Here is a 16565-nt window from a genome sequence, read left to right as displayed (position 1 = left end):
AACAGGTATGACTTTTTGGTAGCTATGTCATTTCTCTCTCTCTTCATTTTTAAGGTACAGGCTTACATGTATGGGGATGATCCAGATTAGGACCCTAGCATGAGGTGGGGCTTTTTAAATCTGGATCCAGGGGCCTGCACCTGCTGTAGAGGTAAAAAAAGAAAAGAAGTAGCTGCTAAATACGGATTTTAAGTAATGTCAGTTTTGGTCCTGAGATCAATGGTAAATTGAATGTGGGCTGAAGAACTGAAAGACCAGCTGCTGGTTATTGATGGCACTGACACAAGTTAGGTGAACACAGAGCACTTTTGTAGCTTGGGATTGGATTTGTATCCAGTTCTGGGGCAGATCTACACCAAGCAGGATATAACACTTTGGAAACGGTTTGAAAACAGTGTATGGAATGTATCCTGGGCCCAAACAGTTGTCAAAACCATTATAAACTGTTATACAGCAGTAGTGTAGATCCTGCCCTGATCTTAGATTTGCCAGGTCACAAAGGTGGCCAAGGATGCCTTTTACAGCTGCACCCTTTCCTGGTGAGATCTGACCTTGCACTGATGGCACCTGAGTTGATGGTGACTGAAACAAGAAAGGAATCTTGGGGTTCTGGTAGCTAGCTTGATGAAAACATTTTCCTGGTGTGTAGCTATTGTGAAAGGGGGAAATTCCAAGTTGGAGATCTTATGTTCTTTAATTCTCAATTTTCTTTGTAGTATCATTACCTTAAGGTTGACCAGGCCCAACAGCAATATTTACCTGATCTACCTTTCATCCTCTAATGGTGGCTTTCATAAATGCATACTTTCAAACTACTCCATCTGCTTTATTTTTGTATATCTGGCCAGTGAGGGATTTTGTATATTGTTTACTGTATTAACCATTTTATGATGCTCCAAAAATTAGATTTGTATTGTAATTAGTATTGTAGATTAGTATTGTAGTTATTGAAGGACTTTTCTGGGTTTTTACTTTTTGTTAAGATTTCCTGTTATGAAAAATATGATATTTGTAAAACAGATTTATTTGCCGTTGAAACTTATGAAATTCAACATTAATTTGTCTAGACCATTGCTGTTTGGTCAACTTACAATTCAATCTTATTTAATTGTAATGTTTTCATCTAGTTTGTAGATTCAACTTCCTATTTCCATTATTATGCCTGAATGATTCTATAATTTTTATTTAAATAGTTTATTTGTTCATTGTCATGTAGTATTACAATTTTTCTTTTTTATCTTGTATTGTGATGACCTATACACTTATTTACTATTTGTCTGTTTAGGTAGCATCGGTTCAAAGATATTCTCATGCTGACATATTGCAAGGCTGCCGTCTCTGCCATCCAACTGATTCTATGCTGAAAAATCATGGCTGCATGATTTACAGTGTACATTGTATCGAGGACAAGGCTGCTGCTCTTTTGTATGTGATTAGGACACAGTCAATTGTGGGTTGTGTTAAAGGAGTCAATCATATGAAACAGGCAATGAGAATAAAGGAACTATAAGAGCATAGTTCACACAGAGGCACTTTTGAATCATTTCAAGGGTTCCCTTGTGCCGGAGGTGGGGAATCTGCGGTCCTCCAACTCCCAACATCCCTGACCATTGGCTATGTTGACTGCAACTGATAGGAGTTGGAGTCCAGCCACATCTGGTGGTCCAAAGATACCCTTCCCCTGCTTTTTGCCAATGAGTCTTTTCCTGTTGTAGTTTCAGCATCATGGTTGCTCATTATACTTAGAATGTGGTCTATTTACCATAACTACAAGGCAGCATATATTAACACACACACACACACACACACACACACCCACACACCATTCAGAAGGACTATTTGTGCATTTCATGCATTACTACTTATTTTCTCTAGAGCATGAAGTTCATGAACTACTGTGAGCAAGCATTCACAAAGGAGGAGGAAAAACAGATCTCTGTTTTGTTGTAGATATGTATGTATTTGGCTCATTGCCTGGTGACCATATTCACACCATAGTTATAATTCCACTGCAATCGCCAGATGTTCTGAAGCATGAAGTGTCGGAAAAAGCTTCCTAGTAGCATAGATATACTGCACAGATTGTAACTAGATACATAGCCTGGTTCATCCACAACATGTTTTAGGGTTGCTCCACAATTAGCAAGGTGATATATTTGACTTAAACATTGTAGTCAACTACTATGTGTAAATCAAACAATCATCTATGGTTTCCTTTCCTTTAGAATGTCACAAAAGTAACTGATGGATTATGCTTATAAACTTAAAATGTGTGTGAAAGAAAATTCAGTAATCCTTCAAATGTAAATGGAAATATCGTTGGATATTTAAAATGTGTATATTTGTAATATATCTAAAATGGTGCTTGATAATTACTGAAATTAAAAATTGGGAAATGAATTCTATTTTATGAAAGGTTTTTGCAATATAATCTTTGCTGGTAGTTCCAAAACAGAATTTATCTGATAGCCTATGGAAATGGAATTTGTGTCAAGTCATAATAATACAAAGAAACTGTATTGTGCTTATGTTCATTGTGATGCTTTCTGAGTAGTTGTGGAGCATGATAACTCTTGTGCTTTGATTGGCTGATTAATCAGATCTGCTAACTAATCAAACCATCAAGATTTGCATAATAGAATTATTGGTTTGGAATAATGGAGCTGTGGAACTGCAAAACTGTTTGCTTGATTGGCTTTTCTAATAATGTATTCTTCCAATTGGCTGCAGAGCTTGAAATTCTCGCTATGTTAACTAGCAGCCTCTAATCTTCCACTTCTTCACCTACAGCAAAAAAAAAAAAAGGAAAGGAAGGAAGGAAAAGAAAATGGGAAGGAAAGGGGACGAACTGCAACACCAAAATTGCACGAGATAAGAGAAGTGAAAGAAATTGCTTTGAAAAGCCTTATAACGTGGGACTCATATCTTTCTATCTTCATACTTCATTTCAATTGGCTCACCGTTCTGTTTCTATATGTTAAACATTGCAATAATTCCAAATTTTCACTCGCATTTCAATTCTGAAATATAGTACAAGCGGAAAGCATCTTGGGAGCTGTTAAATTGAAGCATGGAATGGGGATGATGGAATATGAAGAGATACAAAGAAAGAGAAATTAGTTTACTCTGGCTAAAGCAAGGGCAAGAGATCAAGAGATAATCTGGAGATTATGTTTTTTCATTTTACCTTTTCAAGATAATTTTTTTGTTTTGGGCCAGCAAAACACTTTGTAATCAAAATTACAATACTTTATAATTTTTCACACACTCTGCCAAATGAAAGTATTTACTGTAAAGCTGGTGAAATGCCCTCCAAATGTGTATGGAATTGCACTGTTGGATGTTTCAAACCTCTATATGGACTAGGGATGTGCTCCGCTTCTAATTGGACCGGCGAATTATAAGCGGAGTGGGGTGCTTCGCCTCCCCTTAAGGCGGAGGTGAAGAGGATTGGGGGGCCAGCGGAGCGTGGCGAAGAGGATCGAGGTGAAGGTGGATCCTTCGCCTCGATCCGGAGCTCTGCCGGAAAGGTAACTGGGGTTTACCGGGCCCTGCCGCTGTAAATTTACCCTGCCCGGTAAACCCCCCCTCCTCTCCCTTACCTGCCTCTGTCCACGGCCCGTCGGCTTCTTCAATTGAGCCCGCGGTTCAACCAGGAAGTCTAGGCCGCACTTGCGGCCCAGACTTCCTGGTTGAACCGCGGGCTCAATTGAAGAAGCCGACGGACTGCGGACGGAGGCAGGTAAGGCCCCCATCCCCCTTGGTCCCTTATCGGGCTCTGATGCCATCGCCGCACAGGCAGCGACAGCAGCAGGGCCCAGTAACCCCCCCCCCCCGCCCTCCTCTCCCGGCCTTACCTGGCGCCACTCCCCTCCACTGCGGAGCTCCGATTCGGAGCCGAAGCTCCACAGCAAAGAGGAGTGCCGTATGGGCGGAGCGGCGCTGAGTGGAGCGGGCCGATCTGAAATTTTCGGATCGGCCCGCGGCGCGGAGCGGGGGGTCCGTGCACACCCCTAATATGGACCCCATTTATTTCAGTACCGGCTCCAGTTTTCAGAGGGCTCTGGGGCATGAGACCCACAATGGGCCACTGCCCTTAGTGAGTCTACCTTCTTTCTGACATTCTCACAAGTTGCTCTTTCTCCTCTTTCTCTTTCTCAGCATTGCTACCCTTCGCTTGCTTGGCAGGCAGAGAGCCAGGCAGTGCCATCTATTGCTCTTCCTTCTCACTATTGTCTGGGCCAGAGCGAGAGGCAGGTGAACAAGCAGGTTGTCATGGCGAAATGGAGGAGCAACTCCAAGGAGCTATTGTCAGTGGGCCGCTGTTGGGATACAGGCTTTTGGCACATGCCTTGCCATGCCATGGCCACCCCCTAATGCCAGCTCTGAGACTTGTTAAGCATGATGGCTTTTGCCTGTTTCCTTAGTAGCAGGCATGTAAGTTATTTGAAATAGATCTGAAATGAAGGTGGGGATTAGATTAATGGATGCTTGTGACATAAGGCACTGAATGCCTCCCCAAAGAGGAGGGGCACATTCTCTCATGCCGTTCATAGAGGAAATGACATTTGAGGGATTCTCTCCCAGATGAAAGGTTATGGTTCCTTGAATTATTTATTTATTTATATATTTATTTATTACATTTTTATATGGCCCAATAGCCGAAGCTCTCTGGGTGGTTCACAAAAATTAAAATCATGAAGAGCATAAAAACAACCAACAATCTAAAAACACAAATACAAAATTCAATACCAAAAGCATAACCAGGATAAAACCGCAAAGCAAAAATTGATATAGGTTAAAATATGGAATTAAAACAGCAAAGTTTAAATTTAAGTTAATAGGTGTTAAAATACTGAGAAAATAAAAAGGTCTTCAACTGATGACGGAAGGAATACAGTGTAGGCGCCAGCCAAACCTCTCTGGGGAGCTTGTTCCACAGCCAAGGTGCCACAGCAGAGAAAGCCCTCCTCCTAGTAGACACCTGCCTCACTTCCTTTGAATCAAAGAATCATAGAATCATAGAAAAGCAGAGTTGGAAGGGGCCTACAAGGCCATCGAGTCTAACCCCCTGCTCAATGCAGGAATCCACCCAAAGCATTCCCGACAGATGCTTGTCCAGCTGCCTCTTGAAGGCCTCTAGTGTGGGAGAGCCCACAACCTCCCTAGGTAACTGATTCCATTATCGCACTGCTCTAACAGTCAGGAAGTTTTTCCTGATGTCCAGCTGGAATCTGGCTTCCTGTAACTTGAGCCCATTATTCCGTGTCCTGCACTCTGGGAGGATCAAGAAGAGATCCTGGCCCTCCTCTGTGTGACAACCTTTTAAGTATTTGAAGAGTGCTATCATGTCTCCCCTCAATCTTCTCTTCTCCAGGCTAAACATGCCCAGTTCTTTCAGGGGCTCACGGAGAAGGACGTCTGTGGATTTATTTATTTATTTATTTATTTATTTATTTATTTATTACATTTCTATACCGCCCAATAGCCAGAGCTCTCTGGGCGGTTCACAAAAATTAAAACCATTCAAAGTATAAAACAACAGTATAAAACCATAATATAAAATACAATATAAAAGCTCAACCAAATAAAAACAGCAGCAATGCAAAATTACAAATTTAAAACCATGTTATTTAAAATTTATAGATTGTTAAAATGTTGGGAGAATAAAAAGGTCTTCACCTGGCGTCTAAAAGCATATAATGTAGGTGCCAAGCAAACCTCCTTAGAGAGCTCATTCCACAGCCGGGGTGCCACAGCAGAGAAGGCCCTCCTTCTGGTAGCCACCTGCCTCACTTCCTTTGGCAGGGGCTCACGGAGAAGGACCCCTGAAGATGACCTGAGGATCCGGGCAGGTACATATGGGAGGAGGCGTTCCTTCAGATAACCTGGCCCCAAGCCGTTTAGGGCTTTAAATGTTAATACCAGCACTTTGAATCGGGCCCGGACCTGGACTGGCAGCCAGTGAAGCTGGAAAAGGACTGGCGTAATGTGGTCTCGTCGGCCAGTCCCTGTTAGTAAGCGTGCTGCCCTGTTTTGTACCAGTTGAAGTTTCCGGACCGTTTTCAAAGGCAGCCCCACGTATAACGCATTGCAGTAATCCAAACGAGAGGTTATCAGAGCATGGATAACTGTAGCTAAGATGATCTTAAGGTCCAGGCAGGCACATATGGGAGGAGGCATTTCTTCAAATAACCTGGCCCCAAACCCTTTAGGGCTTTGAATGTTAGTACCAGCACTTTGAATTGGGCCCAGACCTGGACTGGCAGCCAATGAAGTTGTAGAAGAATTGGCATGATGTGGTGTCGCTGGCCAGTCCCTGTTAGTAGGCGGGCTGCCCTGTTTTGTACCAGCTGAAGTTTCCGGACCATTTTCAAAAACAGCCCCATGTATAATGCATTGCAGTAATCCAAATGAGAGGTTATCAGAGCATGGATAACTGTAGCTAGGATTCAGTTGAACGGAGACTGTTAACTTCCCTGCCCAGTTCATCTTTCAGATAGCAATTTTCTTCCGCACATCAGCAGTACAGAAGGCAGAGTGAACAACAGAAATGTGGCATATTATTATAGAAAATAACAGCTAATTGTGGTTGCTCATGTTATTTTGATATACACCATCATTTTAGTCCATGGTGTGTACTTCTTCTTATTGGTGCAAAGGCCTTAAAAGATAGCATCTTAGTTCAAGGGTGACCATTGTAGATCTTGCATTCCACACATTGATCACAAGCTAGCTCGTGCAGTACTCACAAAGCGCTTTTCTCAAATTCATGGCAATGCCACTATAAGTTATTTGTCTATGGAAAATCGTACTATGGAAAAAAGTACTAGTCATAGCTTTTTCACCACTAGGCACCTAAAAACAAATGTTTTCTGAGGGCTATGGGCTGTGTGAAATAGTCACAAACAGAGGATTTCTCTGACTTTATAATTGATTTTATCTCCTTTGGTTTTGTCTGCTTTTGTTAGTTCAGCTACAGTCAGTTATGTTTGCAGAAATATTTTGAAATACCCACAGTCTAAACTCGACTTCTTGTGGGAGTGTTCTTGTGGTAGAGTGTCACCCACCACAACATTCTTGTGGTGCATCGTCCCCATGTGTGCACTGGAATTATTTTTTGAGTTTATCCTTTTTAGTAGCTTTCCATCAAACTGTCCAAGTGCTTTCTGGAACGTTTTAAAAAGCAGTGTGAGGGGGTTGTGCTGCAGAAGAGGGATTTGCCTCTGATATATGCACACTTCCTTTTCTTGGCACTTTTCTTCTCAGCTGAACTTTGTGCCAAGTTCCGAAAAGGAACATTTGCAAACAGGATAAAAGAAGATGCTGAATGTTAAACTCACAAAACAGTTGCAGTGCTGTGGATCATGGCCCAGTCCCCAACACTCAGTTAGCCACACTTACAGCTAGGGATGGTGGAGAGATCCACAATGAATTCAAATGAGTTCTGTTAATTTCTGTTAATGTGACCTGCAGATTCATTGGACTCCATGGACGTTCCGACCATATTTCTTTAACCTAGGTGTGTGTGTGTGTGTGCAAGGACACATTAGCAGAAGTGCATATTTGTGCAAGTGGGATGAAATTCTCATACATCCCTAAAAGTATCCTATTCCATCAATGAGCAGATGATGGAACAAAAGACATATGGAACAGATTAAACAAAATCTGTACATTCCTATTTACGACCCTTGATTTTTCACGGGCTTAAATGCTCTTATCTCTGTGTTGAATTGTGACCATGCATTGTCTTTATTGTTAGGATTATGAGTATCCAACCAGCAAAAAGCCATTGTGTTGTAGTGGTTAGAGTGTTTGACCAAGACTGGAGAGACCTGGGGTTCTAGTCCCCACTATGCCATGAAGCTTACTGGGGCTGTTGTTAGGATAGAATCATAGAATCATAGAATAGTAGAGCTGGAAGGGGGCTATAAGGCCATCGAGTCCAACCTCCTGCTCAATGCAGGAATCCACTTTAAAGCACCTAACACATGGCTGTCCAGCTGCATCTTGAATGCCTCTAGTGTGGGAAAGCCCATGACCTCCCTAGGTAACTGGTTCCATTGTCGTACTGCTCTAATAGTCAGGACGCTTTTCTTGATGTCCAGCTGGAATCTGGCTTCCTGTAACTTGAGCCCGTTATTCCATGTCATACCCTCTGGGATGTTCAAGAAGAGATCCTGGCCCTCCTCTGTGTGACAACCTTTCAAGTACTTGAAGAGTGCTATCATGTCTCCCCTCAGTCTTCTCTTCTCCAGGCTAAACATGCCCAGTTCTTTCAGTTTCTCCTCATAGGACTTGAAAAAAACTGGGCATAAAATGTAAAGGACTCCTTGGAGGAAAAGGTGGGATAGAAATGTAACAAATAAATAATACATAAATCAACATGTATAATGTTCTTGTGTCCTGGCTCCTACACCAACAGCAACAAAATTGCATGTGTTGCTTTGTGTCTACTTTGCATTCTTGCTTACAAGTTTCTTTGTGGCGTGACGAAGGTAAAACCTGTTCTATTAGCGCTGAAACTAATAAGACCATTTCTTTTATTTTAGCAACAAGAGCAAGACCCCACAAATCTTTACATCTCAAACTTACCCATTTCCATGGATGAGCAGGAGCTGGAGAATATGCTGAAGCCCTTCGGACATGTAATTTCCACCAGAATATTAAGAGATGCGAATGGCGTCAGTAGAGGAGTCGGCTTTGCCAGGTGAAAACCTTGTTCTTCCTGACTTGTGTACAGGGGTTCTTTCTCTTTTTGTTATATACTCTGGTGAAGAGGCTGCCTTTGCTATTGCTTGGAGGTCTTGCAGCTATGGAATATGCAGAATATTCAAGGAGGGAGCTTTATCAGAATGTGTGGGGTTTTTTACAGTGAGTTGAAGAACCATTGCTTGAAAAAATAGTGTATTTTATTTAGCAAGATGACAGTAATGTAACCAGGGATAATTAAGTAGCAGCTCAGTTTCAACTTTAATAGGAGTAAATGTCATTTTGTCCATATGATTATGCTACAACCAGCTAAATTTCACATTGAGAAGAGCAGAAGGGAGGTCAGAATATTAGGAATCTGCAGTGTCTCTGTTAGTACTTGGAAATCAGTGGTAGAGCTTAGAGCAAGAACATATTGGGGCTGCTCCATGCAAAAGAAGGGAAATTATCCAGTCCCCTGCTAATCCCTTTTCTAGAAACAATTGCTTCTATTCCGTAGGATTATTCCACTATACTCCAAAGTTATGCTCCATCAAGGAACATTAACTTGGCTTATGCCACCAAGTAATTTGACAACTAGATATAGAACGTTTCTACACGAGGCTGTATCTATTTTTGGTTCTATGCAAAGAGCTTTTCCTTTCCAAGTCTCCTCCCCCAATTCTAAAAGGCTGACATTCTTCTCCCAAGGCTGTGCTTTAAGATAAAATAAGCTGGTATTTGTGGGGGTGGTTGGTTGGTTGGTGGGGAGAGGTGCCCTGTCCCTTTTGTGTTTGGGCTAGAATGGAAATGGAATATGACCCATAAACTGAACAAGGTTCAACACCCCTGCCATACATCATGTACAGTGGAGGGAGCATAATGCACATCTGTTTCCAGTAAAGGAAGTAAGGGTGTGCACCCGATCCTCTTTGCGGCCGATCCGCAAATTGCGGATCAGGCCCGCTCTACCCCGCCTTGATCCGCCTGGGGGCCACTCCACTCTGCTACGGAGCTCCGGCTCCGAATCGGAGCTCCGCAGTGGCGGGGAGTGGCGTCAGGTAAGGCCCCCCTCCCTCCTCCCGCTTACCTGTGTCCGTCGCGGCCCATCACTGCTTCACTAGAGCCCGCGGCTCAACCAGGAACTGTAGGCCCCGATTGCGGCCTACACTTACTGGTTGAGCCGCGGGCTCTAGTGAAGCTGGGATGGGCTGCGATGGACTCAGGTAAGACCCCCCTCCCCCTTGGTCCCTTACCTGGCTCTGCCGCCGTAGCCGCATGGGCGGCGGCTGCAGAAGCAGGGCCAGGTAAACCCCTCTCCCTCCACTCCCTTACCTGCATCCGTCCGTGGTCACGCGGCTGCTTCAACTGAGCCCGAGGCCTCAACCAGGAAGACTAGGCCACAACTCGGCCTAGTCTTCCTGTTTGAGTCCTCGGGCTCAGTTGAAGCAGCCGCGGGACTGCGGATGGACGCAGGTAAGGGAGAGGAGGGAGGGGTTTTTACCTGGCCCTGCCACCATCGTGGCAGGGCCAAGTAAACCCCACTTACCTTTTTGGCAGAGCTCCGGATCGAGGCGAAGGATCCGCCTTCACCTCAATCCACTCCGCAACGCTCCGCGGGTCCCCCAATCCTCTTCGCCTCCGCCTTAAGGGTAGGCGAAGCCCCCCGCTCTGCTCCTGCTTCTCTGGTCCGAGGAGAAGTGGAGCACATCCCTAAAAGGAAGCATGGGCAACTTGTAGCCCTCCAGATGTTTTGGCATGCAGCTATCAGCAACAACACCGATGGTGACAGATGATGGAAGTTCTAGGCCAAAACATCTGGAAGGCCACAAGTTGCCCAACCTTGTAGTAGTGATTCAACTTTTTCAACATGGTCTAGGTCAGCCTTTCGCAGCATGTTCTGGACTACAACACACATCATCCCTGACCATTGGCTATGTTGGCTTGGGCTTCTGGGAATTTTAGCCCAAAACATCTGGATGGCACTTGGTTGGGGAAGGCTAGTCTTGATACTACTTTTAAAAATGATAACCAATTTTCATTTTACTCTATGACGTTTTCCACTACCTTAAGACACAGAAAGAATTACAGTAAGCAGAAAACAGAATGGATGAAATTGAAACACAAAATAACTGTCACCCAGAAAAATGTTTTGCATGAACTATGGGTTTGTTTGTTTTTGTTCTTGTTTAAAAAAAAGAAGCAAATGCAAAACTCACCCTGTATTAAAGAAGCCCACATGGTAAGGAACATCTGATGAGCAAATATGACAGCTGATTCTTGTGCGAAGCAACTTATCTTAGTTCATCATGAGTAATATGAGTTTCCCCTGTGCTAATAAGGTGACATAAGTTAATAGGCATTGCAATTTCACCTTTTGTCCTTGATACAAAAGAACACTGCTCTCAAGAAAACGTTAAAATAACAGTGTCTGCATTCAAATGGCAAAACAGAATGAAGGATGAGGCAGTATTGCTTCCCCTTAGTGAATTCATTAAGTTGCCTTATTATAAATTTGCTAAGGGGAGAGATGTATCTGGAACATTAACTTGCATTTAGAAGCTTGGTTTTTCCACAGGAATGCGTTCAGCAGAGACTGTGGAAGATAAGGTAGAATACACACTTGTAAAAGGACGGAGTAATATAAGTTGTATTCACATGAAGAATATAGACAAAAAATGATAGGCCGGAGTGTTATTCGGGAGGGTGGGTCTTTCTTCTGTATGGGTCACCCACTATATATATATATATATATATATATATATATATATATATATATATATTAGCTGTACCCTGCCACGCGTTGCTGTGGCATTATTTGGATGAAGTAAAGCATTTTGTTTGGTTTTTAAAAAAGGATGTTTTTACGGTGAGGAGGTTAGTGGAAACTCCTGGCAGTTACCTTTCTTCAGAACGTGTAACTGTCACAGGTGTGACATCTATATTCACTTAGCCAATTGTGAGAGAACATGCAAATAGGAGAGGAGTCAGAGGCAGTGGATTGGCCTACTGGTTGGCGATGTCACAATGACCTATAAGAGCAAATAGGAGAGAACATGCAAATAGGAGAGAAGGCAGAGGCAGTGGATTGGCCTACTGGTTGGCGATGTCACAATGACCTATAAGAGCAAATAAGAGAGAACATGCAAATAGGAGAGGAGCCGCGTTGCTGTGGCTCAGTCTGGTTAAATTGAGAAGAAAGAAAAGACAAAGTGGATGTTTCTAATATGTTTAATTTCACAATGCTTGTGGATATACAATATTTTTAGTTGTTGCATTGTCTGTGTAGATATAGAGATTGTCTGGTTTGCCGACTCTAGAACACGCAACATATAATTGTCCATGTGAGAAGCAATCTGTGTCTAGATCTAAACCGCACAATTCTAAAGATTGGCCCTGAGCTTTGTTGATGGTGATTGCAAACGCCAATCGAATTGGGAATTGCAATCTCTTAAATTGAAATGGCATATCTGTTGGAATCATAGGAATGCGAGGAATGAGGACATCTTCACCTTTGAAAGGTCCTGTCAAGATTGATCTCCGACTATAACAATTGCCACTTCGTCTATAGTTGGAGCATTGAATCTTCGCACATGTTCTCCAGCAGGCGTTTTGTCAGCATGAATAACAATCTTGTGTGTATCAGATGGCATCATGTCAATTGCTGTTTTGAACAAATGTACTAAATTGTTTTTTTCGTGAAGTAGCTGTTGCAGTTTTGAAAAGACGGACCTTTTTATGCCGGTATAAATTCCGCAGCGTGCATTCAATTCATCATTGCCATCACCAATGAAATACATTTGTAGGAATTTATGTTGACTATCTTGAAGCGGAAGGAAGGAGCCGGCGGAAATGCTTTGATTCTGCGGTATATCCGGCAAGCAAAGTTTGTAATGGCTCTGGTGGTTCTCCAAGTTGAGGCAGTTTAATTTTTCCAGCAACGCAACACATTCCTTTTGTTTCTCCATTAAATTTAAGAGCCCTGCAATAAGGACACACTTCAGTCATAGTGCCGATGAGAACATGCCGCCTCAAACTATAATCATCAGCTGGGTTGTACCGGAATGCAAGGCGATTGTAATCGTGTGATTGTTTACCACGGAGTCATGTTTGACATTGATGTGCTGTTTCTCGTTGACGTCTTTCAGCCACTCTCAGCCTGTCGCGTTCATTCTGTTAAGAACAAAGCAGATCTGAAGCTGTAGAACGTGATTGCCATGCTAGCAATCGTGCATCCTCAAGTCTGGCTGAACGTTGCTTGGCTGGTTCCTTGGCACGTATTTGAGGCATTCTTTTTCTTTTTTTCTCGTTTGCTGATGCCCGTTCTTCCTCAGTCTGATTTGCAATTTCTCATCGCAGTGCTTCCGCTCTGCGAGTACGACGACCTAAGTGTGATCTTCTGTGAGGCATTATTTGGATGAAGTAGAGCAAATTGTTTGGTTTTTAAAAAAGGATGTTTTTACGGTGAGGAGGTTAGCGGAAACTCCTGGCAGTTACCTTTCTTCAGAACGTGTAACTGTCACAGGTGTGACATCTATATTCACTCAGCCAATTGTGAGAGAACATGCAAATAAGAGAGAAGGCAGAGGCAGTGGATTGGCCTACTGGTTGGCGATGTCACAATGACTTATAAGAGCAAATAGGAGAGAACATGCAAATAGGAGAGAAGGCAGAGGCAGTGGATTGGTCTACTGGTTGGCGATGTCACAATGACCTATAAGAGCAAATAGGAGAGAACATGCAAATAGGAGAGGAGGCAGAGGCAGTGGATTGGCCTACTGGTTGGTGATGTCACAATGATCAGCAGGACTGGTTTTGAGGAGGCCTATTTCTTCGATTTTAAGACAAACCTTTGACCCCATAGAGAACATAGTTACATAACAACACTCGCGTATTCGAACGCAACGCTGTGTCAAAATTTCAAAGCAATCGGTGAAGAACTTTCAGAGATATAAAAGCATGTTTTTACGGTGAGGAGGTTACTGGAAACTCATGGCAGTTACCTTTCTTCTGAACGTGTAACTGTCACAGGTGTGACATCTATATTCACTCAGTCAATTGCGAGAGAATATGCAAATAGGAGAGGAGGCAGAGGCAGTGGATTGGCCTACTGGTTGGCGATGTCACAATGATCAGCAGGACTGGTTTTGGGGAGGCCTATTTCTTCGATTTTAAGACAAACTTTTGACCCCATAGAGAACATAGTTACATAACAACGCTCGCGTATTCGAACACAACGCTGTGTCAAAATTTCAAAGCAATCGGTGAAGAACTTTCGGAGATATAACGACAGTAACGAACGGTCTTGGGTGCATTACTATCCCTCCAGGAAGATCAGTTTCGCAGTCATATAGGATGCTCCATAGTTTGCCCTTGCTTTGTTTTCTTGAAAGGAAGTGAACGTAGCCACCCTTAGAAGAGATGGAACAGGTCCTGCTCTGTTAATGTTCACATCGAAAAGTTGTACAGGAATAGGCAGTGAAAGCCTATTTATTGTTTTACTCTGTACAGCACCATGTACATTAATGGTTCTATATAAATAAATAAATAAATAATAATAATAATAATAAGCTGGTGGCTCCAATTTCAGTGAGTCTGAAAATCCACTCTGTGTTTTGGACAGAACCAGTCAACATTCTAAAGGAATTATCCAGGGTGCTGAACCCAATGCCCACAATGGGTTCAGAATTCCTTCAGAGTTCTGACTCATTCGGACAGAGCAGATTCATAGCCCCATTAAATTGGAGCCACCAGCCTCCACTGGGAATAGAAGATCTAGGAATAAAAACAGGCCATAAGTTGATCAGAGCATCTTTATACCTGGCATGTCTGTTACATTAGGATGAAACAGATGTCTTATTTTCTGGGTACACCAAGGAACTTCTTACGTTATTGCAGTAGAGATTGCCTCCTTATGGCTAGGGATGGGGTGGAAATTTGTTTGGTTCATGTTTTAGTACACTCAAACCTAATTCACACTTCCCAAATTAATACCCAAATTGGAATGCAATTCTCCCATGGTATTTGCACTTCTCTGAATTTTGTGATGCAGTTTTCTGATCAAACTATGCATACCAAAATGCATATTTAAGGAGAAATTGAGTACAATAATACACACTTTAGGGGAAATTGCATTCAAGAATTTGTATGAATAAGTGCACGAATTTTCATGCAGGCTTTAAAAATAATTTAGCACACTAACCTCGTTCATCTATAGATATAAAGAAAATGGTTTGAAGTTTTATGCAGATGTTCAATAACTGCACATGCAGATTTTGAAAGTTTGTTTTTAAAGATGCCACAAAGATGGCAAGCACTTGTGCAAGGATCCATTGGTTTAAAGTCACACCATAATGGAAAGCAGATCACTAAGGAGGTTTCATGATCCCCAGGTCTCAGACCTTCTAGTGTGATGGAGAGGATTCTGATGAAGATGAGGAGTAGACTATTTCCTCAAGTGTAGGACAGTCAGTGCCTTACTCAGGATCCTCCCGGCCAAAGGATACAGCCCTGCCATCATCCTGACTCAGAGGATGAGTCTCCAGCAAAACCTGCATCTCCCAGCCCCACAGGTCTCCAGGTCCTTTAACAATTCAGTCAGCTTCTCCAGGAAGATAGAGCTGATGACACCACAGGTCTCGTCAGACTACATAAGGCTTCACTTGGCTTTAGCTCCCTGTTAAGACAACATACTCCTATTGTTATAGCAGGAGAGAGTTCTAGCCAGAAGGATCCACTTGGAACTCTCCAAGGTGCTATTTTCTTCTTGCCTTGTTCTGACTGCCATTGGATGCTATCAGCCTCCCTTGCAAGCCTCAAGGGATGACAGAATGGGACAGCAGAGTAAAACCCATTAGGAGACAAGAGTGTGCAGTCTTATGATCTGAAATTGTTTTAAAGCTGCATCATGTTCTCCACTGGGAAACACATCCTCAAGCTGTATAAGCTCCATTACAGGACATGGAGGCATGTTATCCCACTAGTGCCGAAAGAGCTGTTCTTCTTAATAAATGACAGTTACGGAAAACTAACTTTCATTTTCCGAAGATGTTTTTTAATGATACAAGTCCACTGAAGTAGTAGACAGTATACCTTTTATTTGTTTGCCTGATGTCTTGTATCTCAAATTGACCTTCCAAGATTCACCCCCAAGTGACATTTTATAGCAAACTCATAAAGCTCTGAAAACAGGGGAAAAAATGAGTAAAGCGCTGACAGTCAGACACTCAACTATTGCAGTGCTAGTGGGTACCAGTATAATGCTTAACCTGAGAGTGAAGATAAATCAATCAGTGCCTGGCTATGTTTTAAACTATCCATTTCTCTGTTTTGGAAACACTAGGAAATTTGTTCAACATAAATTGCCTTAGAAGAATATAGTCTTACGGCACACATAACTATATCAAAGATAGAAGTAGACTTTAAAACAAAACAAAATACTTGTACTCTTCTTTTAACAAATAAATAAATAAGTGATACCAATTTCTAGCCAGAGTGTATATGCATGTGAAAATATAGCATATCAAATAATCCATGTAAACCAGGGATGAGCAACCTTTTGGGGGTCAAACGCACATCAGTGGCTGGCAGGGACTTCCTTTCTCCTCCCTTCTCTTCCACTCTCTCCTTTCAATCCATCCATCATCCATTCATTCTTTCACATCCATCTGTTTGCATAAACACACATTTTTACTGGTATAAGAACAAATCCCCCCCCCCCATCCTGGCCCCATTTCACAGGTCTATTTATCTCCCGTGAAAAGGGGAGGATTCTTTGGTGACATTTGTTGAAGCTGTCTGTGACCAGTCGGGTCATCGTGTCCTCCAGTAATTTTGCATGCAGAACAATGCTGCATCATGATGTAGCATTGTTC

The 16565-nt window shown here is 42.6% G+C and overlaps 1 protein-coding gene across 2 annotated transcripts in view; it reads left to right on the top strand.

Moving 5' to 3' along the window:
* The window catches only part of RBMS3 (RNA binding motif single stranded interacting protein 3), an 860525-nt gene that overhangs the window by 673027 nt on the left and 170933 nt on the right, over positions 1–16565 (top strand). For both annotated transcript variants that reach the window (XM_063125041.1, XM_063125049.1), the window contains one exon: positions 8553–8710. In XM_063125041.1, the coding sequence (XP_062981111.1) occupies positions 8553–8710 (158 nt within the window). The remainder of the gene's footprint in view (positions 1–8552; positions 8711–16565) is intronic.

Source organism: Elgaria multicarinata, chromosome 1 (genome assembly GCF_023053635.1).
Source record: "Elgaria multicarinata webbii isolate HBS135686 ecotype San Diego chromosome 1, rElgMul1.1.pri, whole genome shotgun sequence".
NCBI lineage: Eukaryota > Metazoa > Chordata > Lepidosauria > Squamata > Anguidae > Elgaria > Elgaria multicarinata.
This window is presented reverse-complemented; position numbering and strand designations above follow the sequence as displayed.